Source organism: Coregonus lavaretus (genome assembly GCF_964263955.1).
Source record: "Coregonus lavaretus genome assembly, chromosome: 37".
NCBI lineage: Eukaryota > Metazoa > Chordata > Actinopteri > Salmoniformes > Salmonidae > Coregonus > Coregonus lavaretus.
The window spans coordinates 6,304,317-6,330,996 of record NC_140024.1 but is presented as its reverse complement, the minus strand read 5'-3'; the positions used below and the strand labels follow the sequence as shown (position 1 = coordinate 6,330,996).

The 26,680-nt window shown below is 41.4% G+C and overlaps 3 protein-coding genes across 3 annotated transcripts; 1 reads left to right on the top strand and 2 right to left on the bottom strand.

Annotated features, from left to right (window-relative positions):
* The first annotated feature begins 674 nt into the window (after positions 1-674).
* Positions 675-2,186, top strand: LOC311111775 (FAS-associated death domain protein-like). The gene is made up of 2 exons (XM_084154601.1): positions 675-1,004; positions 1,481-2,186. Exons 1-2 carry the CDS (start codon positions 710-712, stop codon positions 1,768-1,770), a joined length of 585 nt encoding a protein of 194 aa, XP_084010727.1. The 5' UTR covers positions 675-709; the 3' UTR covers positions 1,771-2,186.
* Positions 2,187-2,272: 86 nt separating this feature from the next.
* On the bottom strand, positions 2,273-5,775 carry LOC311111776 (low choriolytic enzyme-like). Its single transcript, XM_084154602.1, has 9 exons — positions 5,768-5,775; positions 5,565-5,659; positions 4,375-4,449; positions 4,132-4,278; positions 3,896-4,013; positions 3,451-3,629; positions 3,060-3,141; positions 2,756-2,880; positions 2,273-2,544 (listed from the first exon to the last, which is right to left on the bottom strand). Coding segments are annotated over exons 2-9 (810 nt in total). The 5' UTR covers positions 5,647-5,659; positions 5,768-5,775; the 3' UTR covers positions 2,273-2,542.
* A 14,575-nt stretch (positions 5,776-20,350) lies between these two features.
* On the bottom strand, positions 20,351-22,986 carry LOC311111774 (hatching enzyme 1.2-like). The gene is made up of 9 exons (XM_084154600.1): positions 22,889-22,986; positions 22,746-22,785; positions 22,509-22,586; positions 22,268-22,420; positions 22,027-22,144; positions 21,681-21,859; positions 21,203-21,284; positions 20,916-21,040; positions 20,351-20,638 (listed from the first exon to the last, which is right to left on the bottom strand). Exons 1-9 carry the CDS (start codon positions 22,955-22,957, stop codon positions 20,619-20,621), a joined length of 864 nt encoding a protein of 287 aa, XP_084010726.1. The 5' UTR covers positions 22,958-22,986; the 3' UTR covers positions 20,351-20,618.
* Between the last annotated feature and the right edge of the window lie 3,694 nt (positions 22,987-26,680).

Here is a 26,680-nt window from a genome sequence, read left to right as displayed (position 1 = left end):
GGTGGTCATCTTTTGTTGGGTTCCCACCCATGTAGGTGTCGAGGGTAATGAGAAGGCCGATGTGGTGGCTAAGAGTGCTGTGAGGAGAGAGGGGAAAGATATTCAAGTCCTGCTGGGCCGCAGGGAAGTCAAGTCCTTGATCCGGGTAAAAGGGCTCGATCTTTGGCAAAGGGAGTGGGATGCTACTACTAAGGGGAGGCAATTTTATTGCATGCATCGGTCAGTAAAGGAAGAGGTGGGGAGTATGGGATGTAGGAGAGAGGAAGTTGTGTGGAGTAGACTATGGTTTGGGCATACAGGTTTGAATGCCACGTTGTGGATGATCGGGAGACATGAAATAGGTCTGTGTGATGAGTGTTTAGTGGAGGAAACGGTGGAGCATGTGTTGATTATTTTGTGAATTGTATGACGTAGATAGGGAGAGATTGTGTTAAAGGGTTAGAGAAGCAGGATGGGTTTGGGTGGTGTAGTGGGGGGAGGAAAGAGGAGGGAAGTGGTGTCTAGGGATCTATTTCACTTTCTTAGAGGAATAGTACTAACGAAGAGAATTTAATGTAGTTTGGCCGTGCCTGGCCTCACACTCCAGTACAGTAGGTGGCGGTGTATGTACCTTAAAAGTTGGATGCGATCCGCCAACCAAATCCCAAAGAAGAAGAAGAGCTGTCGTGTATGTGTGTGCGGTAGAACTACTTGGTTCACTACAGGCAAGATGAGCGCGTTTAACAGTTTTTTGCTGAAGATTTCAGGTGAACTTGTTGGTGATCAATTGGAGAAAATGAAGTTCCTTTGTCTCAAAGAAATAGGAAAAAATCGTCTCGAGAAGATTACCAGTGGCTTTCAACTTTTCACGGTCCTAGAGGAAAGAAATAAACTAGGACCTGACAACACAGAATTTCTAGTTTCGCTTTTGACAGACATTGGTCGCCTAGATCTTGCGGACAAAATTACCAACAGTGAAAGTCAATATGCTGGGTCACCGAATTCTCTTCCTAACGATGAGCAAGGTAAATTAAGTGGTTATCCCCACTCCTGAATATTGATGGCAAAATGTTGACATACCATAGTATAGGCCATTTTGGGGGGGGGGGGGGGGGGGGGGGGGGGGGGGGGGCTGTGACGCCTGTGACGCCTGTTTCAACAGTTAAAGGGGAGGTGTTGCTTAGTCATTCTACAGAAGGAAGTGCCCTATGTCTCGTTGAATGTATGTAAGAATGTATCAGAGATCATCGCTACATGTTATTTGGGGAACCCTGTCACAACTGCTATGAAAGATATAACATGATTGCTATCTTTCTGACATGATCTCCCATACAGTAAACATTTGCCAATGTAAATATAATATTTCCTCTGAGGGAAAATATAAAACATGAAATGCAACTGTATACCTCAGAGAATGTATAGCCTACTGTATATAGTGCAGTGTGTTGGAAATATGACTTTTGTAGGGGACTTATTTACATTCCATCTTCTCTTTTCCCAGCAAAACTTGACATTGCAACGAAAGTGATCATTGACAACCTTGGAAGGAGGTGGCGAGCATATGGCCGTAAACTTAGCTTGCCAGAGGCCAAACTGGACCATATCTCACAGAAGCACCCTAATGACCTGGAGGAGCAAGTGGTGGAGCTTTTGAAGGAATGGCGGAAAATGCACAAAGCTGAGGCCAAAACAGACACTTTGATAAAGGCCCTTCGCTCCTGTGATCAGAACTACACTGCTGATCTGATACAGACAGAACTTGAAAAACTTAAAGCCAATGGTGGACAGTGAAAGTGTGACGATCATCTTTTCTTAGGCCTTTGTTATTTTGTTGTTTACTCAATGGATTATTTATTCATTGCTTTCACAATGAGTTTGGAGCATTTATAAGATTCAGTAAATCACCACACATTGTTGGCAATATTGGTATACCAGTATACTCATGGACCAGTATAATTTTATGGAGAGTAGCCCAGTGCACTCTGGGTACATACATTCCTACTACGTACTGTAAAGGAATTTGGGAGAAACATGATTGAACTATGGATATTATAAAATTGTATAGATAATGTGCATTCAAATTTGATATTGATGTATCCACTGTTGAGATTAGTTAAACTTTGTTCAAAATAAGTCTGTTTCCCTCAAGCTGGTAAAAATGCTTTTCTAATGATTTAATGTTGAAGTAAACACAAAGGGGATTTGTTTATGATTGTATTCATGCCATTCCAATTTCAACAAAACTCACAAATGTTTGTTTGGGGTTACTGTCAAGATGTTCCATAGTTGCTGTAATACTTGTTCAAAGCATTAGAATACTTATGTTGGGTAAAGCATGTTGTATGGAGACATATTTGGAGAACTGTATTGAAATGGGAGGATCAACACAGATTAAGCTTTTGATTTCAGTTGATCATATATTTATTGTGATTATTAGAGGTTGCACAGCCTTGATGTTTTGAGGCAAATTACATTCTAATAGTTCTACCACTAGAGGTCACTCTACTCCTTCAGCGGAATGATCTTGAGTCCATCGGAAGTGAGACCACAGGTATCCAACTGTTTCTATTGGGGAGAAAAAATGTGTGATTATTTAATCCTACACATAAAGCTATGTCCATTGTGATATATTCTCCCACCTTCAATGTCGCAATTCTCACAGTTATTAAGCTCTAGATATATTACAGCTATATTAGCTCTGGGGAAGAGCAGCCTTGGCCTAGATTGAATCATCCAAACCCAAGTACTGTAAATTGTTCAGTGTGCCAGCACTCACAGCAGCCATACAGCCTGTTCAGCCTGTCGATGTCGTTCTTGCTCATCTGAGTGGCTTCGCCGAAAGACACATTGTTGTTGGGGATGGGCTCCATGGTGGGGCGGTTGTTCTTGGAGAAGGCATACCTGGAACCACACAAATCACAATGCAACACAATTTAGGCCTACTCAACAATGTCACTGCTGAAGCCACAGTATATTTTGGCCTGGATGAAAGTGCACTGAGGAATGGATGGAAATGTACGTATAGTAGGGGTCCATTACAGAAATGTTTGCAATTATTAGAAAGACATCACATAGCTGACCTCTCATACTGCATGACAGAGTTGTAGTCATAGGGAGTTCCTTGGTTCAGGGTGGCGATCTTGTCGAAGTTGTACTTCATGTCTGGGAGAAACAGATTAAAGACAAAATGTTCATAGAGCTGAGAGGCTGTGTCGCACCCTACTTTATGAGCAAGATCAATGATCAGTTACAATACTAAATAGAAATGAACAACTATAGATATATAGATTACACTACAGCTTGAAAAACAAAAAGCAGGTTTGCTGACAAGTATTATGCAGCCCCCAAAATATACAACTGAACAAATCCATTGTCTTTTGTTAGAATGAGCAGTTAGAGATAGAGGCACTCTCTTAACATGTAAAGTGAACGTCAGTTAAAGGGAAACAGGATAAACGCATGGTATCAAACCATCAATGATGTTCTCCCAGTAGACATGGATGTGGTTGTCACGGTCGCTGCGGGTCTGCTCATGGTTAAAGCCCAGGGCGTGGAGGAGCTCATGCTGGACGGTGCTGTGGTACAGGCAGCCCTGACGGGCCAGAGACACAGTCTGGGCATTACCCTGACGGCCAACATAAGAGTAGCACCTGGGAAGAAGAGCAGAGGAGGGTCAAGGTGCACCAATCCAAGGCCAGAAATAGGGCCTACCCTAATCATCTAATTCATTGTAAGTGTTTTAGGAAACCTCAGGGTAATGGGTTCATAAGAGATAAAGGTGGTGGGGATCACCTGATAGTGCAGGTTTGGAAAAACAATTTTTGTATGGATTATGATCCTCAAAGGGAAATTAAATTACATATGTATTGATGTGATATTCTAATTGTTTAATGATGTTATTTAAATTCAGGCTCACCCGCTGCGAGACTCAATGCTGAGATAGTCCCTCTCATTCTGGCGCTGGAAGAAGCGGATGCAGGTAGTTTCGGCGAAGGAGTCAAGACCACGCTGGATGATGGCTATCTCACGAGATGCTGTTGTAGAGATCAAATTAACAACAAGAGATAATCAAATTATTGTCGTGAAATTATTGTATCGCTTGTACAATATCTCAACATATGAAATTAAATGTACACAAAAGTGAACACTTACAGAAGTGGTTGGCAATAACATAGGGCACCCAGATTCTTCCATCACTGTACTTTTGCCACAGACACCAGGTGGCGGTGCAGGGGTCAGCATTCTTCTCAGAGGGCATGGCAATGTCACCCATCAGAGTAGGCTCATCGGCCTCGGGTGCTTGAGTAAAGAACATGGAGAACAGGTTACTCTGGGAGCTAGTCCCAAATAATTAATCTGCACGCTCTTTATTCCTTGAGCATTGAACCAACTTACTGAGGTCCCTGTTGGCTCTGGTCAGCAGCTCACCAACAGAGAGCTCAGCAGAGGTGTCTTCTTCCACAACATTCTCTGTAAGAAAGAACATTGGATCCATTAAGTCTGCTAAAACATTGTTTTTATTATTTATATGCTTGGTAATGTGAGATAGTGCCAAAACAGTTTTTTCTCACCTTCAAACTTTGGATGACAATGTCAAATACAAACAATGACAAAGGAGAATGCATATAAAATTAATATAGAGTATATGAACTCATGAAGAACACAATACATGAATATACATTGAGCTCCAAAGGTATTGGGACATTTGTTGTTGTTTTGGCTCTGTACTCCAGCATTTTGGATTTGAAATTATACAATCACTATGAGGTTAAAGTGCAGACTGTCAGCTTATATTTGAGGGTATGTTCATCCATATCACACATATTATACCCCCATGACCTGCTAATTAGACATGCTAACTTCTCACCATTACAATAATGGGAGTCTAGCATTTTTTGGGGGGGTATGATATTTGTGCGTCTGTAACTTTCTCACTCATAATTATTCACGATTCATTCAGGATTATCGGTAATCATGGTAGCATCCATATTAATGTAGAAGTGTTTAGAAACATATTCTATTCTTATTTACAATAAAAGTGTCTCCAAAATGACACAATACATTATTTACCATTAATTTCTATTGGGCACAAAATAATCTGAAACACAACCAAAACAAACAGCAAATGCATCCAACACATTTTTAGAGTCACAAACTTGATGTAGTCATTGCGTGCTAGGAATGTGGGACCAAATACTTAACTTTTTACTACGTGAATACACATAATACATGTTTGGTCCCCTAAAATGGGGGGACTATGTACAAAAGGTGCTGTAATTTCTAAATGGTTCACCCAATATGGATGAAAATACCCTAAAATTAAAGCTGACAGTCTGCACGTTAACCTCATGGTCACTGTATCATTTCAAATCCAAAGTGCTAGAGTACAGAGCCAAAACAACAAAACATGTGTCACTGTCCCAATACTTTTGGAGCTCACTATTTATTGTGTGAAGTATTTTTAAGGTCCCACTGTTACTGGGGTCCCAGTAGGTCCCAGTGTTACTTTGAATTTGCATTAACTGTTTGATTGAGTTTAGCAAAGCAGCGATCTTATGGCATGGTAGCTCCGTATCCTGTGTCACTCACCTCAGTCAGTTCCTCAGCCCAGGCAGAGGACACCAGCATCAGGGCCAGGAGACCCACAGTGAACTTGAACACAAACATGGCAGCAAAAGGACTGTAGGATAAATACAACCACATAGGGAAAACCAGCATTAAAACCAGCCATAGTGTTAGTCATTGAAGCTCACACATATACAGTATGAATATTGAGCACAGTCCTTACCTCAGAGCTTCGAGAAGGAATGGGTGAAATGGCAGTAGTTAGGGTCCATTTTTATATTCTTTCCTCAGGCATATACACGTAGATAATGGATTCCCAAATAAGGGAATATGGGTACAAAAATATGCTGACAGTGCAGGACATTAGGTGGGAATCTAATCCTTGAAACAGGTGTGAAACATGACATGTGTGAGGTGTGCATGTAAACTTTTTGTGTTCTTATGTTCGACCTTGAGGATATCAAAGCAGGTGTTCCCTTCTCTGTGTGCCATTTTCCTTTTCTAATTTCATTCATTGCTTTTCTCATATTCAGAAATAGTAGTTATACTTTGAGGTGTATAAAAACATAAAACATTGTTGATGGATCTTTTTCGTCATTTTCTCATTGAACAGAAATCAACTTATTTTTAAATACACAACATGTTGGCAATCTCCAAAAGACCCCTCAAATAACACACTATGAAATCTTCTGATGTAATATCTGCTGCGGTGAAATCTTTGTTGGCAGCCCATACACTCCATTATGTGTCAGTGTGTTCTCTCATTCAATATACTGTAGATATCACATTACTCTTGTGCACGTAGAGTAATCAAATGTTGTCTAATTCATAACAGGTCTTATACTGTAGGCCTATGGATGGGGCTAGAAGTAGCTTGCTATATCCTTATTGTTGTTAACTTTATTTTTCTCTATGGTGGCCTGATTTAGTCATTTGAATGTGTGCAAGAACACACTGGATAAGATTGTAAAGGTTTCGCTCTGGATAAGAGCGTCTGCTAAATGACTAAAATGTTAAATGTTTCCAGCAAGGTCATAGAGGGGCATCCGACCCAATTATCAGAGGTTTTTCAGAAATAGACTTAAGTAGTAGGAAAAACAAATAGGCTACCATACTTGACTGTACTGGTCTCTCCCGCTACAATGATTGTAACCTCCTCCCCTCATGTCATTGTTTCAGACTTCCAAAATGCAAAAAGTAACAGAACAACGTTACATTTCCTTTATCCTGTATAATAAAGGATTTTCTGTCTGTGGGATTTGCTATTATGGAACCCTTTCACAACCACTATGAGAAATAAATAGGCTACATTGTCACTGTCATCCCATATGATCTCCCATACAGTCCAGGTTGCTGCACATCAGGTGGGAATTCTGCAGGAAATCCTTGAAACGTGTGCGAAACATGACGTGTGTGAGGTGTGCATGTAAACATTTTGTACCATGACATCATATCATGGCTAAATATGTTTGACCTTGAGGATTTCCAAACAGGTGTGCCCTTCTCTGTGTGTCATTCTACCTTTTCAGGATGCATATAAGTAATTCAATTAATGAAGCCTCTTATTTAAAGTTAGATTTTCTTTCTGCTTTCATTCATTGCATTTTTTCATATTCAGAAATAGTAGCTATACATTGAGGTGTGACAGGTGTGTTACAAGTGTTAAAATGTATTGATGGATTTAAAAATGAAATACACATTTTCAAAAGGCCCCTCAAATAACATTTTTACATTTGAGTAATTTAGCAGACGCTAAAGCGAGTTACAGTAGTGAGTGCATACATTTTCATTCGCACTGGTCCCCCGTGGGAATCCAACCCACAACCATGGTGTTGCAAGTGCTAGTAAAACCAACTGAGCCACACGGGACCACAATAACACATTGTGAAATCTTCTGATGTTATATCTGCTGCTGTGAAAGTAGCTGTATCTCCTTATTGTTGTGTTTATATACTCATTCTTTCTCTATGGTGGCCTGGTTTAGTCATTTGAATGTGTGCAACAAGAACAGACTGGATAAGATTGTGAACCAACACAATTATCAGAGGTTTTTCAGAAATAGACTTAAGTAGTGATAGAAAATGGTAACACTTTAAAATAAGGTTCCATTTGTACAGGGTTTATAAAGGGTTTGTAATTCCGTTATTAACGGTTATCTAAAATCATTTGTAAATGCATTATAAACCATTAATTAATAGTGCGATAGCCAGTCGGTGCTTGCCAGATAGTGAGCCACTATTTACCTCCAGCTATTAACCATTTATAAATGCATTTACAAATGCGTATAATATTGAACCCTTATGTATCATCATGCAACCTTATTTTTTAATGGTTGCACAGTTGAACAATAGTTATTTTCTCGCTGTGTGATGCATTGTTGCTCTGTCACAGGAACAGAAATGGTTGGTTTTCAGACCAATGGTCAACTCCCATGATGCGTCTTGCCCCACGTTTCAAACTCTGATGATGCATTGGAACACTTGTTTATTCCAGGAATGAAGGCTTCATCTGAAGATTTCAAGCCATATTATTGGTGTGGTTTGCTAGTTTCTGAGAAATTCTCCCAAATTTGTGAGATCTACCAATCTGTGAAACACTCTTGAAATAAAGACGACCTGGAACGTGGGCAGAATTTTGTGTTGACACTGACATCATGTGACAGTGTGTCGGGAAAGGATGGACAGAAGTCGCAGTGTCGCTATATTTAGCGAGTATTCAGATCCCTCTAGCGACACATTTTCAAAAAAGCGACTAGCGACAAATCTAGCGACTTTTTCTGGTGTTATTGGAGACTTTTGGAGACTCTGACGTGAAAGCACGTATCGTTCTTACTCTTCTCAACGAGCAGCGGATGCTTTGTTACCCCCGTCCCAAAGCACTCACGGGCGGCCCAGTCCTGGCGCAGCAGTCCCTCCCAGCTGCAGTCAGAGCAAGAGATGTTCACCCCTCCGTGCCCAGACTGCAACTGAATCACGCATGCGGGAAGCCGCCACTGACTGATCCCGCCCTGGCTTACATTCAGGGTGGGATGTAAATGTAAAACATTAAAAAAAACAAGAATTGACAGAAGAAAGTTCATTTGTAGTTCTAAACATATTTAGGGTGTTTTTTACTCACTTTTGTCTCTCCCACGAAGTTATTCCTCTCTCCTACAGCATCCATCACAATTACATGCACATGGCCAATTATGCAAATTAGGTGATGACGTCATTTAGCGACTACTAGCGACTTTTAGGACAGCCAATAGCTACTTTCCTTACTGAGGAGTTGGCAACACTGCAGAAGTGTGCAAAGGCCATTCAGTGTTGCCAACTTAGTGACTTTGCCGCTATATTTAGCGAGTTTTCAGACCCCTCTAGCGACACATTTTCAAAAAAGCAACTAGCGACAAATCTAGCGACTTTTTCTGGTGTTATTGGAGACTTTTGGCGACTGACGTGAAAGCACGTATCGTTCTTACTCTTCTCAACGAGCAGCGGGTGCTTTGTTACCCCCGTCCCAAAGCACTCACAGGCGGCCCAGTCCTTGCGCTGCAGTCCCTCCCAGCTGCAGTCAGAGCAGGAGATGTTCACCACTCCGCGTCCAGACTGCAAATGAATCACGCATGCGGGAAGCCGCCGCTGGCTGATCCCGCCCTGGCTTACATTCAGGGTGGGATGTAAATGTAGGGTGTTTTTTAATCACTTTTTGTCTCTCCCACAACGTTATTCCTCTCTCCTACAGCGTCCATCACAATTACATGCACATGGCCAATTATGCAAATTAGGTGATGACGTCATTTAGCGACATCTAGCGACTTTTAGGACAGCCAATAGCTACTTTCCTTACTGAGGAGTTGGCAACAATGCATACAGTCTGAGATTAGATTGTGCGAAATAAACTACCTAGCTAGCTGGGAAACGTAAACTAGCTAGCATTACAGTTGAAGTCTGAAGTTCACATACACTTAGGTTGGAGTCATTTAAACTTGTTTTTCAACCACTCCACAAATTTCTTCTTAACAAACTATAGTTTTGGAAAGTCGGTTAGGACATCTACTTTGTGCATGACACAAGTAATTTTTCCAACAATTGTTTACAGACAGATTATTTCACTTATAATTCACTGTATCACAATTTCAGTGGGTCAGAAGTTTACATACACTAAGTTGACTGTGCCTTTAAACAGCTTGGAAAATTCCAGAAAATGACATCATGGCTTTAGAAGCTTCTGATAGACCCATGGGGCGGCGCACAATTGGCCCAGCGTCGTCTCGGGTAGGGGAGGGAATGGCCGGCAGGGGATGTAGCTCAGTTCGTAGAGCATGGCGTTTGCAACGCCAGGGTTGTGGGTTCGTTTCCCACGGGGGGTATAAAAATAAATTTTTTAAAATAAAATAAAAAAAGTAATGTATGCACTAACTGTAAGTCGCTCTGGATAAGAGCGTCTGCTAAATGACTAAAATGTAAATGTAAATGATAGGCTAATTGACATCATTTGAGTCAATTGGAGGTGTACCTGTGGATGTATTTCAAGGCCTACCTTCAAACGCAGTGCCTCTTTGCTTGACATCATGGGAAAATCAAAAGAAATCAGCCAAGACCTCAGAAAAGAAATTGTACACCTCCACAAGTCTTGTTCATCCTTGTGAGCAATTTCCAAACGCCTGAAGGTACCACGTTCATCTGTACAAACAATAATACATTTACATTACATTTTAGTCATTTAGCAGACGCTCTTATCCAGAGCGACTTACAGTTAGTGAGTGCATACATTATTTTATTTTTCATACTGGCCCCCCATGGGAATGGAACCCACAACCCTGGCGTTGCAAACGCCATGCTCTACCAACTCTACATTCCCTCCCCTACCCTGGACGACGCAGGGCCAATTATGCGCCGCCCCATGGGTCTCCCGGTCGCGGCCGGCTACGACAAAGTATAAACACCATGGGACCACGCAGCCGTCATACCGCTCAGGAAGGAGACACGTTCTGTCGCCTAGAGATGAGCATACTTTGGTGCAAAAAGTGCAAATCAATCCCAGAACAACAGCAAAGGACCTTGTGAAGATGCCAGAGGAAACAGTTACAAAAGTATCTATATCCACAATATGACGAGTCCTGTATCGACGTAACCTGAAAGGCCGCTCAGCAAGGAAGAAGCCACTGCTCCAAAACCACCATAAAAAAGCCAGACTACGGTTTGCAACTGCACATGGGGACAAAGATCGTACATTTAGGAGAAATGTCTTCTGGTCTGATGAAACAAAAATAGAACTGTTTGGCCATAATGACCATCCTTATGTTTGGAGGAAAAAGGGGGTTGTTGCAAGCCGAAGAACACCATCCCAACCATGAAGCACGGGGGTGGCAGCATCATGCTGTGGGGGTGCTTTGCTGCAAGAGGGACTGGTGCACTTCACAAAATAGATGGCATCATGAGGAAGGAAAATTATGTGGATATATTGAAGCAACATCTCAAGACATCAGTCATCCAAATGGACAATGACCCCAAGCATACTTCCAAAGTTGTGGCAAAATGGCTTAAGAACAACAAAGTCAAGGTATTCCCACGGGGGGCCAGTATGAAACAAATACAAATAAAAATGTATGCACTAACTGTAAGTCGCTCTGGATAAGAGCGTCTGCTAAATTACTAAAATGTAAATGTAAAAAATGTATTGGAGTGGCCATCACAAAGCCCTGACCTCAATCCTATAGAAAATGTGTGGGCAGAACTGAAAAAGCGTGTGCGAGCAAGGAGGCCTACAAAGCTGACTCAGTTACACCAGCTCTATCAGGAGGAATGGGCCAAAATTCACCCAACTTATCGTAGGAAGCTTGTGGAAGGCTACCCTAAACGTTTGACCCAAGTTAAACAATTTAAAGGCAATGCTGCCAAATACTAATTGAGTGTATGTAAACTTCTGACCCACTGGGAATGTGATGAAAGAAATAAAAGCTTAAATAAATAATTCTCTCTACTATTATTCTGCCATTTCACATTCTTAAAATAAAGTGGTGATCCTAACTGACCTAAGACAGGGAATTTTTACTAGGATTAAATGTCAGGAATTGTGTGTCACGCTCTGGCTCCGGGACTTTGTATGTTGAGCCAGGGTGTGTTCGTTTCGTGGTGTTCTGTTTGGTTGGGTTGTTCTATGTGGTTGTATTTCTTTGTTTGGATGAGTGACTCCCAATCAGAGGTAACAAGTGTCAGCTGTTGGCTCGTTGTCTCTGATTGGGAGCCATATTTAAACTGTCTGTTTTCACCTTGTGTTTGTGGGTTTTTGTTCCGTGTCGGTGTGTTAACCGTTGGACTTCACGAGTCGTGTTTTGTTTGCTTTGTTAGAAACTTTAATTAAATAAAGTCATGTTTCTTTCACACGCTGCGCCTTGGTCTACTACTCCTTACCCAGACGATCTTGACAGAAAAACCCACCATACAAAGACCAAGCAGCGTGTCCAGGAACACACGCAGGAGGTGACGCTGGTGGATGTCCTCCTCGGTTGGGGGCAGATTACCGAGGAGGAGGCCGTCCGGTACCGGAAGGCGATGAAGGGGGAGACCCAGGCAGGAGTGGAGAAGCGGCGTCAACCGGGCCGTGGTCGGAAAGGCGAGAGGCACCCCCAATAATTTTTTAGGGTGGGGCACACGGCATGGGCGACTGGGCAGCAGGAAGCTGCCACAGGGCGAATTGGGAGATTAAGAGAGGAGGCCACCGGCTTTTGGGGGCCAGAAGGCAGGTTGGTGGAGCCTGGATGGAGAGCAGAGCCAACTCCCCGTACTCAGGCATGGCAGCATGAGACTGGGCAGGTTCCGCGGTATGCGGAGATGCGCACTGTGCCGCGAGTGGTCCGGCATATTCCGGTACGTCCTGTGCGAGCACCCCGCACGTGTTGTGCGAAGGTGGGCATGCAGCCAGGACGGAGTGTGCCGGCTCAGCGCTCGCGGCCTCCAGTGCCTCTCCTCGGTCCCGGATATCCTGCGCCAGTGTCACGTGCTGTTATGCCAGTACGGGTACACAGCCCTGTACGTCCTGTGCTGATGCCTCACACAGAGTGTGTGAAGGTAGGTATTCAGCCAGGACGGGTTGTGGCAGCTCTTCACTCCAGGTCTCCTATCCGTCTCCATAGACCAGCCCGGCCTGTTCCTGCTCCACGCACCAAGCCTACGGGGTGCGTCGTCAGCCCGGCCCGGCCTGTCCCTGCTCCACGCACCAAATCTACGGTGTGCGTCGCCAGCCCTGCCCGGCCTGTTCCTGCTCCACGCACCAAGCCTACGGGGTGCGTCGTCAGCCCGGCCCGGCCTGTCCCTGCTCCACGCACCAAACCTACGGTGTGTGTCGCCAGCCCTGTCCGGCCTGTTCCTGCTCCACGCACTAAGCCTACGGTGTGCGTCGCCAGCCCAGCCCGGCCTGTTCCTGCTCCACGCACCAAGCCTACGGGGTGCGTCGTCGGCCTGGTCCAGCTCGTTCCTGCTACTCGCACCAAGCCAAGGGTGCGAGTCGTCAGCCTGATCCAGCCCATTCCTGCTACTCGCACCAAGCCAAGGATGCGAGTCGTCAGCCTGGTGAGGTCCGTTCCGGCTCCACGCACCAAGCCAAGGGTGCGTATCGTCAGCCAGGTCCGGTCCGTTCCTGCCTCACGCGCCAAGCCAGGGGTGCGCGTCGTCAGTCCGGTGCCTGATCAGGTCAGCTACTCCACTACGGAGTTTGAGCAATCCACTCCGTCTATGTCCGGTCCAGATCCAGCCAGCGGGGTCAGACCGGACCGGGGGCGCTACGGGGGGATTGTGGAAGGGTGGTGGTCAAGCCCGGAGCCGGAGCCGCCTCCGAGGAGAAATGCCCACCCAGCCCTCCCCTGTTTGGGGTTTTGAGGCGCGGTCGCAGTCCGCGCCTTTAGGGGGGGGTACTGTCACGCTCTGGCTCCGGGACTTTGTATGTTGAGCCAGGGTGTGTTCGTTTCGTGGTGTTCTGTTTGGTTGGGTTGTTCTATGTGGTTGTATTTCTTTGTTTGGATGAGTGACTCCCAATCAGAGGTAACGAGTGTCAGCTGTTGGCTCGTTGTCTCTGATTGGGAGCCATATTTAAACTGTCTGTTTTCACCTTGTGTTTGTGGGTTTTTGTTCCGTGTCGGTGTGTTAACCGTTGGACTTCACGAGTCGTGTTTTGTTTGCTTTGTTAGAAACTTTAATTAAATAAAGTCATGTTTCTTTCACACGCTGCGCCTTGGTCTACTACTCCTTACCCAGACGATCTTGACATTGTGAAAAACTGAGTTTAAATGTATTTGGCTAAGGTGTATGTAAACTTCCGACTTCAACTGTATGTAAAACCTAAAATGTATTTTTTAATATAGGAATTCTGCTAGACGATTTAGCATGAGGTCATCTTTGGCATGATATAGTTAGCTAGCTAAGTAGATCATGTTTGCTGGCTATGTAGCTTCACTAGCTAACATCAACATGACAGAATTTCCATGCAATTTGATTAGCTAGCTTTTTGGATTAGCACACTAGCTAGCTAGTTATCTAACCTTTGAACTCAGGTACTGTCTAGATAGGTAGCTGGTACAGTGGCTTGCGAAAGTATTTACCGCCCTTGGCATTTTTCCTATTTTGTTGCCTTACAACCTGGAATTAAAATGGATTTTTGGGGGGTTTGTATCATTTGATTTACACAACATGCCTACCACTTTGAAGAAGCAAAATATGTTTTTATTGTGAAACAAACAAGAAATAAGACAAAAAAAACAGAACTTGTGTGCATAACTATTCACCCCCCCAAAGTCAATACTTTGTAGAGCCTGCTTTTGCAGAAATTACAGCTGCAAGTATCTTGGGGTATGTCTATATAAGCTTGGCACATCTAGCCACTGGGATTTTTGCCCATTCTTCAAGGCAAAACTGCTCCAGCTCCTTCAAGTTGGATGGGTTCCGCTGGTGTACAGCAATCTTTAAGTCATACCACAGATTCTCAATTGGATTGAGGTCTGGGCTTTGACTAGGCCATTCCAAGACATTTAAATGTTTCCCCTTTAACCATTCAACTGTTGCTTTAGCAGTATGCTTAGGGTCATTGTCCTGCTAGAAGGTGAACCTCCATCCCTGTTTCAAATCTCTGGAAGACTTAAACAGGTTTCCTTTTTAGAATTTCCCTGTATTTAGCGCCATCCATCATTCTTTCAATTCTGACCAGTTTCCCAGTCCTTGCCGATGAAAAACATCCCCACAGCATGATGCTGGGGATGGTGTTCTCGGGGTGATGAGAGGTGTTGGGTTTGCGCCAGACATAGCATTTTCCTTGATGGCCAAAAAGCTCAATTTTAGTCTTATCTGACCAGAGTACCTTCTTCCATATGTTTGGGGAGTCTCCCACATGCCTTTTGGCGAACACCAAACGTGGTTGCTTATTTTTTTCTTTAAGCAATGGCTTTTTTCTGGCCACTCTTCCGTAAAGCCCAGCTCTGTGGAGTATACGGCTTAAAGTGGTCCTATGGACAGATACTCCAATCTCCGCTGTGGAGCTTTGCAGCTCCTTCAGGGTTATCTTTGGTCTCTTTGTTGCCTCTCTGATTAATGTCCTCCTTGCCTGGTCTGTGAGTTTTGGTGGGCGGCCCTATCTTGGCAGGTTTGTTGTGGTGCCATATTCTTTCCATTTTTTAATAATGGATTTAATGGTGCTCCGTGGGATGTTCAAAGTTTCAGATATTTTTTTATAACCCAACCCTGATCTGTACTTCTCCACAACTTTGTCCCTGACCTGTTTGGAGAGCTCCTTGGTCTTCATGGTGCCGCTTGCTTGGTGGTGCCCCTTGCTTAGTGGTGTTGCAAACTCTGGGGCCTTTCAGAACATTTGTATATATACTGAGATCATGTGACACAGATTGCACACAGGTGGACTTTATTTAACTAATTATGTGACTTCTGAAGGTAATTGGTTGCACCAGATCTTATTTAGAGGCTTCATAGCAAAGGGGGTGAATACATATGCACGCACCACTTTTCCGTTATTTATTTTTTAGAATTTTTTGAAACAAGTTATTTTTTTCATTTCACTTCAAGCTAGCTTGCATCATTTGTCAGCACACTAGTGCTGAACAATGAGTGCTTTTTGAGGTCGGTTCGGTTTCGGTTCAATTATTAAAAAAATTAATCAGGGTTTTCGATTCAGGTTTTTATTCTTTTTTTAGACATTAATTGCACTATGCATTATGTGGGTTGAATGCTGTAACAACACTGAATAAAACAATTAATACAAGTCCCATGATGGTAGTGACTGCCATTACTGCTTATCACTTATTAACCATAATTTATTTGACATTACTTTACTTCTTTAATTTGATTCCTTTATTATTTCATTCCAAGTCATCGCATCTCTATAGAGCTGCTGCCTATGCTGTCTAACAAAATCATAATTTTAGTAGTTCTTCAAAGTAAATAAGGCATACTTATATGACTGCTGAATACCAACTAGATCAGGCATTTTCAGGCTCAGGAAGCAACTCCTTTCTATCCCTCTCAATCGCATGTTCTTTCTTCTCTCAGTCTCTGTGTCTGCTCCGCAAAGACCAGACAAGTTTAAGTGGGCGTGCAATGAATTATGGTCATTGTAGTTAATTACCGCGTTTTCTGTGCTAAACTTTGAATGCTGATTGGTTAAAACCGCATTCTAGCCAGTGTCTATTCCACAAGTTACCACAGGCTAAATCTATGACGTTAACATGCCTATTTACTCTGTTCCATCTGACTGTGCAAAACGCTTTCTCATCAGCCCAGCAAAGCAATTTATAAACTTGATCTCCACTATAAAAAGCATCTAGACATTATCTCACATTTCTTTTAGATTAACATTTAGTTTTCAACAGCAGAGATTTGTATAAACCTTGTCTGTCGCTCCGACATTTGCAACATTGTTTCAATATTCGAATACGATCTCCAGCTGTCCCATAGTATTGAACATGTTGGGACGAGAGACAGGAAGGCAGTGTTTCTCAGCCAGTCTAAATCATGAATCAGCTGGCATCATTTTTATGGATATATATACAAAGAAAATGTAAATGTAAATAATATAAAAGGAAACGAAATGCAGCTAGTTTCAGTCTTTCCAGCTTCAGTTTGAAGTGATTGTGTTAGCTGTGTTGTTGGCTAGCTCCTCTGAAGTGAGCACATTTTCTATGCCAGGCAAAATTGCGCCTCATTAGCTCATTTTTATGGATGTATCCAAATAAATGTCACTAGAAAACAGCTTTAACAAATGCAAATGCAGCTACTTTGCTGTTATTCTGGCTTTTGACGTGACTGTAAGTTAGCCATAATTGGCTAGCTCGCAAGCAAGGGATAAGAACGTTGCCAGCCAGTATGGCAATGGAATATTTAGAACGAACGACTGGGTCACGTCCATAGATACAGGACAAAAAGACTGAACGACTGGGTCACTTCTCTGGCAACTGAACCGATAGAACGAACGACCAGCTGGTTTGGGTAGCAACCCTAGATTTGTGTCGGGACTATATCTTGTGGAAGGATGAAATAGTATGAATAAATTAATACAAATAAAGTTTTTAATGAAAATATGTCAATCATTATTTGAATATGTTGGTAACCTGTTGTATAAAGTGATACTGCCCTCAAAGCCGGTGTTTGGAGGATATATTGGCACGGTTGGCCGGCACTCGACTTTGTCTCAGGCCTAACAACACCCGTGCAACTATATCCTCCAAACACTGTCTTCTCTGGCATTATGACTTAAACTCCCTACTACATCGCACAGTTCAGGCTTCATCTGATTTATCTCTAAATCAGATGAAGCTCACAGAAAGAAATGTAACCCATGTCAGTCAATTAGTTGTTTAAAAAACGAAAAATAACCAACATGTTGGTTAATCACTCAGCACTACAGTACACTAGTGGTAACAATTTTAACACTAACTTACTAGCTAGTGTATTAGCAAAAATTGTGATAACTAGCTAACCCCTTTAATCTGTGGTAGCTAGCTATTAGTGTTAGCAAGTAATGTTAAACACTAGCTAGCTATTATTATTATTAGCTAGCAGTAGATAACATAACAAGCTAAGCCTAAATTGTATAAATCATGATAATGAGGATAGTAGAGTTATGTGTAGCTAGAGTGTCTATGATAAATTGTCATATATTCCTCTTCTCTCCCAGATATTCCCATAAGGTCTTAGATTCCAGGATGGGGAAATGCTTAACAAGAAAGACACAAAATGGGACCATGAGACCCTATGTTAATGTTGTATTTTTAAATAGTTAATCTGTTGTCAATTTCTATTCTGACTTAATGTTAAAAAGGGGAGAAAATACAACCCCTGTTTATCTGATGGGGAATGTTAAAAAGGGGAGAAAATACAACCCCTGTTTATCTGATGGGGAATGTTAAAAAGGGGAGAAAATACAACCCCTGTTTATCTGATGGGGAATGTTAAAAAGGGAGAAAATACAACCCCTGTTTATCTGATGGGGAATGTTAAAAAGGGGAGAAAATACAACCCCTGTTTATCTGATGGGGAATGTTAAAAAGGGAGAAAATACAACCCCTGTTTATCTGATGGGGAATGTTAAAAAGGGGAGAAAATACAACCCCTGTTTATCTGATGGGGAATGTTAAAAAGGGAGAAAATACAACCCCTGTTTATCTGATGGGGAATGTTAAAAAGGGGAGAAAATACAACCCCTGTTTATCTGATGGGGAATGTTAAAAAGGGGAGAAAATACAACCCCTGTTTATCTGATGGGGAATGTTAAAAAGGGGAGAAAATACAACCCCTGTTTATCTGATGGGGAATGTTAAAAAGGGGAGAAAATACAACCCCTGGTTATCTGATGTAACATGGGTTACTAATCTGTAGCCTATACATTTTAGTCATCCATTTTAGTCATTTTAGTCATAGTATACCAATGATAGGCCACAGATTTTGAGACACTGCAATCAACAAAAAATCCCAATGTATCCTTCTATTAAATTACATTTTGTTCTTTCTGTGTATTGCATATTTGAGGAGATTATATGCCGTTATAAATATTTGCAACTCATTCATAAATTGCCAGAAGTTTTCCACTTTCTTTTAAGGTATATTTTTTGAAGTTATAAATATTGGTAGGCCTAACTCATTAATAAAATGGTCAGTAGGTTTCCACTTTCTTTAAAGATATATTTTCAGCAATTATAAATGTTGCTAACTCTTTTGTTAATGTGTAAGGGTTGGTGTGAGGTGTGACCCAGGTGCGGTGCAGGATAGACAGTAGGCAAAGATGGTGAAACAAGGATCTTTCCTTGTGGTCCCAAAGCCAGGATACAAAATAACGGACTTATCATGAAAAATAAAGGTGGAGCAAATTGGTCTCCAAAAACAGTCTGACAGCAAACACTTCTCATGTACCTGTACTTCCGTCTCGTGATCAGACACTGATTCGTACTGCTTGACATCAAGAAACTAGCAGAGAAAACTGAGCAAGGGAACACAGGGAAGTGAGGGCATAAATACACAGGGGAACAGATAGACACAGGTGACACCAATAGGATGATGATTAGTCCCGACTGTGAGTGAGGAGGTGCCTAAGGTTGTCGGAGGATGACACCTAGTGGGTCGCTCCGGAACTGCGACCCCCTCCTGTAACATTAATGGTCAGTGGATTGCCACTTTAAAATAAGGTATAATTTTATCAGCTATAAATGTTGATAACTCAGTTATAAATGTTCATAGGTCTGTCACTTTAAAATACGGTATACTTTTAGCAGTTATAAATGTTGATAACTCAGTTATAAATGTTTGTTGGTCTGTCACTTTAAAATAAGGTATACTTTTAGCAGTTACTGTATACATGTGGGTAAATAATTTATAAATGATTTGAGAGTTCCCTCAGAGCTTAGACATACTGTATTTATAGGCAGTGTTGGGTAATCATCACTACATACATGAGAGATGATTCAACACGTTGTTAAACATATTCAGTCAATGAATAGTGGGTATGAAGACCAAAACATTCAACGTTGTGAGATGATAGCTCCTCCACTGTTTCACCAACCGAAGGTATTATGTGTGTTGATATAATCTGGTAAGGGGTAATATACTAGGAATGATGATTGAATAATATCCTGGATACTACTTTGGCCAGGGCATCAGGGTTTCAAAGGTGGGTCAAGACACATCATTAAAACCAACCTCTTCTCTTCCTGGGACAGAGCACCAATACATCACACCCAAAAGTGAGAAAATAGCTATTGTTCAACTGTGCAACTATTGAAAATAAGGTTGCATGATGATACATAAGGGTTAATCGTATAAGCATTTGTAAGTGCATTTATAAATGGTTAATAACTGGAGGTAAATATTGGCTCACTATTTGGCAAAAACTCACTAGTTATTGCACTATTTTGACCGATGCGATATAACCGTTTATTAATGGTCTATAATGCCTTTACAAATGATTAAACAATCCTTAATAACGTCATTATAAACCCTTTAGAAATGGAACCTTGTCGTAAAGTGTTACCGAAAAAATAAATAGGCTACTATCATTGAATGTGCTCCCTCATGTCGTTGTTTCAGACTTCCAAAATGCAAAAGTTAAATTTCCTTTATCCTGTATAATAAAGGATTTTCTGTGCGTGTGGGAGTTGGGACGTGTGTTATTACTGTAGGCTTTGGTGAGATAGACTTGTTAAAATACAAAAGGTTTTAGTTTTACTCACTATACCAATTGGACACCTGTGCACGTTATATGATAATCACCATCAATGTACCATTTGCAATCAGAAAAATCAACATAAACCAAAACAAACATAGAGCGTTCTATCAAATACACCTTATTACACATGTTTATTGTGATAATGCTTCAGTAGTCTACAGTACTTTGCTTTGCCATACCAATGTTATATCTATGATAAGCTATGTCCGATCTGATATACAGACGTAAAGATATACTTGCACAAAAAAATGGTTATCTGCATCTCAATTCATTCTTTCAGCATTACATATCATTTGTTGAGTTCATGTTCAAAAGTCGAAAAGCAAGCTATAACTGCAGTTACAATCCTCAGCAGACGCTCTACCATCGCACTTATCAAATCACTCCAACGGCTGTCCCGCTAATAAAAGAGAAGGGAAAGAGAAAATATAATTAGAATTAACATACTGTATTACTGCCTTTTGCGTTGATGGTGCTCAAGGCTTTAAAAAATAAGGTGTACACCCATTTATAACAGTATAAAAACTGAATATTACTACGTTCAATTCAAATACTATATTCCCAAATATTTCTAATTGATTGAGCGACGATGGGGTGAAGCTTACAGGCAGGTACAATAATCACAACTTTTATTCTTCACAGTTATGATAAACAGGTCTTCTTAAAATAGCACTTACTGCAGTTGTAGAGACGGTTGATCCGCAGAATATCAATCGGGCTCATCTGAGTTGCTCTGCCAATAACTGCATTATTGTCAGGGATTGGAAGAATGGTGGGCTGTGTGTTCCTGGAGAAGGCAAACCTGGAACCAGACAACATAGGGCAGAAAGCTCTCACGCCATCAATTGAAATTAGAGGATGACATGAGTAGACTATGAAAGGGAAAATGATTTATCTTATTTTATGTAACATTACAGCTGTTATTGTAGTAAAGAAAACCTTTATATTAATTCCCTCAACTTACCTTGAGTAGTGCATGACAGAATTATAGTCATATGGAGTACCCAAGTTAATCGTGTCGATCTTTCTGAAATTGAATTCCATTCCTAGGATGGAAAATGTATGATAAATAATTTTCTTACACATTATAATAACTTTCATGAGTAAGCTTATAAAGAAATGCTTTACAGATTATGAATGTTATAAATGCTTATTAATTGTAAAGCTTATAATGCTTACAAATCCTTGTCAATGTTTCTACATGTTTACAAATAATTAAATACTAATGTATTATTATTATAATCAAATAGTAGTACACTATAAATAGTTTAATCAAGCTTTTCCATTAATATTATTAAAGTGTTTCTAAGATTTCTTACTCAAAATGGGCAGGAATAATATTTACATATGTTGTACACAATAGTATTTATTATTTCCCTATGAAATTGTTTCAATATATATATATTTTAAAGCCAGCATCCATGGACGTAGAAAGCACTAACCAGGAATAATGTTCTGAGTCAGGATCTGAACATTGCTATCACGGTCACTGCGTGTTTGCTCGTGGTTGAAGCCCAAGGCGTGCAGCAGTTCATGCTGCACCACAGACAGAAAGACACATCCGTTCCTACTAAGAGACACCACCTGGCCATTGCCCCGGCGTCCAATAAACGAGAAACAGCTGCAAACAAGGGTGTATACGGAAGACAAGGTCATTTCTAAAAGCGATAGAGTATTATTTGTATGTAGCAATAACAGTAAAGTATATAGTCAAGTAAATACTAAGTAAATAAGAGTGGCAGAAGACAAGTATAACAGGCCTAGCAATGTAATGTGCAGTGGTCATACCCTGATTGAGACTGGATGTCCACAAAGTCCCTCTGATTGGTTCGGGGAAAGAATCGGATGCAGGTTGATGCAGCAAAGGTTTGCAGGCTACCTTCAATTACGGACCTCTCCCGGGCCGCTGCTCAATGGAGCGATAAGAAAGTCCGAAACTCAACACACACGTGCACACAGACTCATATAATATAGTAAAACCAAACCATTAGGCTCAGCATAAACTCATTTCAGAGAACAAAATACTTACAGTATTGATTAGAGATCACAAAGGGCACATAAACGTTCCCATCAGAGGACTTCTGCCACTTGCAGCCACGAGCTGTGCAGGGGTCAGCGTTCATGAACCCAGTATCTACTGCGATGTCCCCAAACATGACTAGTGGCTCATCAAGTCTTTGTCCTAGAAAACAACACCATGTGAAGGTTATTATCTGTTTTTCATTCTTGATGTCATTAAATATAGAGTAGGAACATACAGACTGCCTTACCAAGATTTTTGTTGGCCTTCTCAATGAGGGTTGAAGCAGAAAATTCATCCTCCTCAACGCTGTTGGTTCTGGTGCTGTCTGTAGAATGGGATAAAAATGATCTTAAATGCAACTGTGTCCTTAATAACTAATATAATAATAAGATAATATATGTAATTTACATTATAACAATGAATGATTAATAAAACCAGGTTTAGATGACATGATACAATGCTTATAAAGACAGGATGAGCATACCAATTTCCATGTCATCTTCACTCCTTTCAAATGAAGCTTTCTGTATGGCAATAGCAGAAGGAAATATGTTCAAATTTGTTTAAAAGTCACATAATTCAGCATCATGCAAAGCTTTTTCCCAATAGTCTCAGATAGACCCTTACCCATGTAGATCGGCCCTGAACTGAGCAGAGAACAGCGATGAAAACAGTCAGCACGAAGACGGGTGCCATGGTGAATGACTGCAGGATGCCCAGGATCAGTCTGTTGTGAACATGATAGACCCGCAGTTTATATACTGTAGGCTGACAGATGCTGTGGTCTCTCAGTATATTGGAAAATTGCAAAAGCACAGCAGATGTTAACCAATTCAACCAAAGTCTTGCTTCAAGATGTTAAAAAAAAATGTTTCTCAAATCTTGGGAATGTGGTTTTGTGATGTCCAGTCAGTTATAATCTTGCACACGCTTATATGTCATGGGTAATTAATAAGATAAATACTATACAACTGCACTATAACGGAAGGATGCCATTGAACTAAAATATTGGAAACAACTAAATGAGAGCTTGCATAAAGGAATAAGAACACTCAGGTCACACAGTAATGAGATTTATTTTTACTAAAGAAAAATTACTTTTAAGAGGACAGAATAGTAGCCTGACTGATATTTCTCAGGTGGGCAGTCCATATGCCCCATGTCTGATATTTGGACTTGGACAGAAGAGCCAGAGTTTCTGAGGATGCTGGTGGGGATGTAGTTTTAAAGCAGTAAAGGGGGCCATGCCATGAAGAGCCTTGTATGTGATTACAAATATTTTGTAGTATATTTTGATCCTATGCAGCCATATACGTTTTCAAGAACCAATAATGGGGTCTCATTATATGGTCACTTGAGAACTTGGTCAGTAACACCATATTCAAACTCTATTGCAGTCCAGTTAGGAGGTTACATAGGTATCAGTGAACGTTATGCAGACATGACAGATGCAGATGGCATGTGGCAGGTTGAGACTGTTATGCAAACTCTCGAAAGGTGGTTTATGTTATGAAATCAATGTTGAAATACTACCCTTCATGTTTTGCTTTGTTCCTGTATTGTCTTTGTGAAAACTGTTGCATGATGTTTGCAGATTTTAGGTTTGAGTACACACTTGCAAAGGTATTCAATCTGGCCATGGGAGTTTTAATGTTAAAAAACACAGAAGGAAATAAATATTGTACATTATGTTGTCATCATATCAAACCTCTACCACGTGAGAGACAGCAAAAAAAGTATTTTAAAATATCTTCAGTTAATTGCACATCATTGTGGTTTCATTGCACACCCACATGAAGAAACTCATCCAGAAAAAACTCAGAGACTTTACATGATTTTACATGACTTTACATGATTTTTTGTACAAAAAATATACATTAAAGATAAAATAAAAGATAGAAGATACATTAAAAATAAAATAAGATAGCAATTAAAAACAGAAACCTAAAGTGATGAATATAAAATCTAAAAAATTAACTTAACTGTACATAAAGTAATAGTCAACAAAATGCATATTTAAAGCTTTTTCTATGTTCATAACTTGCTACTAACAATAATTCCCTAAAGGAACTACAACATCAATCTAACAATCAACCCACAGGTAGGGCTTTTATTCATTGTTTTCAATCAAAAATATTCTGGAAGTGCATAGTTGTACATTTGTCAAATTGATGGGCAGTGTTCCTCCTCAACCCCTTCACAACATCCCTCCCCAACTCCAACCCACATTCTCCAAACACTCAGGTGACCATCGAAAAAGGCATTTCATTGTGAGTAGTTCTTTTAGAGTATTTAAGAACAATGATAAGAAAGTTGCTACCTACCAGCTTGTTGATGTCTAACTAACACAGTAACTACTGTCTTGTGTTTCTGAGCCATTTAGTCATGTTTTATTTATAACCAAAATCCTATCAAAGCCACAATTACATCATGTCTGTTTTATCTTCCATTATGCAAGGTGAAGTAGATAATTATGTGAATGATGGCACTGTGGTTAAAATAACAATTTCCATTCGAATGCCCTTCTGTTTTTGTTTTTTTATTAGATTATTTTATTAGATTTATTAGGATCCCCATTAATCAAATCAAATCAAATTGTATTTGTCACATGCGCCATATACAACAGGTGTAGACCTTACAGTGAAATGCTTACTTACAAGCCGTTAACCAACAATGCAGTTTTAAGAAAAATAAGTGTTAAGTAAAAAACAGATAAGTAAAAGTAAAAAAATTAAAATAACAACTAATTAAAGAGCAGCAGTAAAATAACAGTAGCGAGGCTATATACAGGGGGTACCGGTACAGAGTCAGTGTGCGGGGGCACAGGTTAGTCAAGGTAATTTAGGTAATATGTACATGTAGGTAGAGTTAAAGTGACTATGCATAGATAATAAACAGAGAGTAGCAGCAGCGTAAAAGAGGGGGGCAATTCAATCTTAGTTCTGTATTGACGCTTTGCCTGTTTGATGGTTCGTCGGAGGGCATAGCGGGATTTCTTATAAACGTCCGGGTTAGAGTCCCGCTCCTTGAAAGCGGCAGCTCTACCCTTCTTAGTGTGGATGTTGCCTGTAATCCATGGCTTCTGGTTGGGGTGGCAGGAAGCTTGGCCCCAGTGATGTACTGGGCCGTACGCACTACCCTCTGAAGTGCCTTGTGGTCGGAGGCCGAGCAGTTGCCATACCAGGCAGTGATGCAACCAGTCAGGATGCTCTCGATGGTGCAACTGTATAACTTTTTGAGGATCTGAGGACCCATGCCAAATCTTTTCAGTCTCCTGAGGGGGAATAGCCTTTGTCGTGCCCTCTTCACGACTGTCTTGGTGTGTTTGGACCATGATAGTTTGATGGTGATGTGGACACCAAGGAACTTGAAGCTCTCAACCTGCTCCACTACAGCCCCCGTCAATGAGAATGGGGGCGTCTCGGTCCTCCTTTTCCTGTAGTCCACAATCATCTCCTTTGTCTTAATCACGTTGAGGGAGAAGTTGTTATCCTGGCACCACATGGCCAGGTCTCTGACCTCCTCCCTATAGGCTGTCTCATCGTTGTCGGTGATCAGGCCTACCACTTTTGTGACGTCGGCAAACTTAATGATAGTGTTGGAGTCGTGCCTGGCCATGCAGTCATGGGTGAACAGGGAGTACAGGAGGGGACTGAGCACGCACCCCTCAGGGGCCCCAGTGTTGAGGATCAGCGTGATAGATGTGTTGTTACCTACCCTTCAGGTAGTCCAGGATCCAGTTGCAGAGGGAGGTGTTTAGTCCCAGGGTCCTTAGCTTAGTGATGAGCTTTGAGGGCACTATGGTGTTGAACGCTGAGCTGTAGTCAATAAATAGTATTCTCACGTAGGTGTTCCTTTTGTCCAGGTGGGAAAGGGCAGTGTGGAGTGCAATGGAGATTGCGTCATCTGTGGATCTGTTGGGCCGGTATGCAAATTGGAGTGGTTCTAGGGTTTGGTGTTGATGTGAGCCATGACCAGCCTTTCAAAGCACTTCATGGCTACAGACATGAGTACTACGGGTCGGTAGTCATTTAGGCAGGTTACCTTAGTGTTCTTGGGCACAGGGACTATGGTGGTCTGCTTATTACAGACTCAGTCAGGGACAGGTTGAAAATGTCAGTGAAGACACTTGCCAGTTGATCAGCGCATGCTCGGAGTACACATCCTGGTAATCCGTCTAGCCCTGCGGTCTTGTGAATGTTGACCTGTTTAAAGGTCTTACTCACATCAGCTACGGAGACCGTGATCACACAGTCGTCCGGAACAGCTGATGCTCTCATGCATGCTTCAGTGTTGCTTGCCTCGAAGCGAGCATAGAAGTAATTTAGCTCATCTGGTAGGCTCGTGTCACTTGGCAGCTCGCGGCTGTGCTTCCCTTTGTAGTCCGTAATAGTTTGCAAGCCCTGCCACATCCGACGA

Bases quoted from the DNA above. Each gene is read 5' to 3' on its own strand.
- LOC311111775 (XM_084154601.1), top strand. From the start codon at position 710: ATGAGCGCGTTTAACAGTTTTTTGCTGAAGATTTCAGGTGAACTTGTT. The intron at 1,005-1,480 runs GTAAATTAAGTG...CTCTTTTCCCAG, and splicing joins TCTTCCTAACGATGAGCAAG to CAAAACTTGACATTGCAACG.
- LOC311111776 (XM_084154602.1), bottom strand. From the start codon at position 5,646: ATGTTTGTGTTCAAGTTCACTGTGGGTCTCCTGGCCCTGATGCTGGTG. The intron at 4,450-5,564 runs GTGACACAGGAT...TCTTTCTTACAG, and splicing joins TGAGGAACTGACTGAGGTGA to AGAATGTTGTGGAAGAAGAC. The intron at 3,630-3,895 runs GTGAGCCTGAAT...TCTTCTTCCCAG, and splicing joins AGCATTGAGTCTCGCAGCGG to GTGCTACTCTTATGTTGGCC.
- LOC311111774 (XM_084154600.1), bottom strand. From the start codon at position 22,957: ATGGCACCCGTCTTCGTGCTGACTGTTTTCATCGCTGTTCTCTGCTCA. The intron at 22,587-22,745 runs GTATGCTCATCC...CCCATTCTACAG, and splicing joins TGAAGATGACATGGAAATTG to ACAGCACCAGAACCAACAGC. The intron at 20,639-20,915 runs GTAAGTGCTATT...CTCTTTTATTAG, and splicing joins CAACCGTCTCTACAACTGCA to CGGGACAGCCGTTGGAGTGA.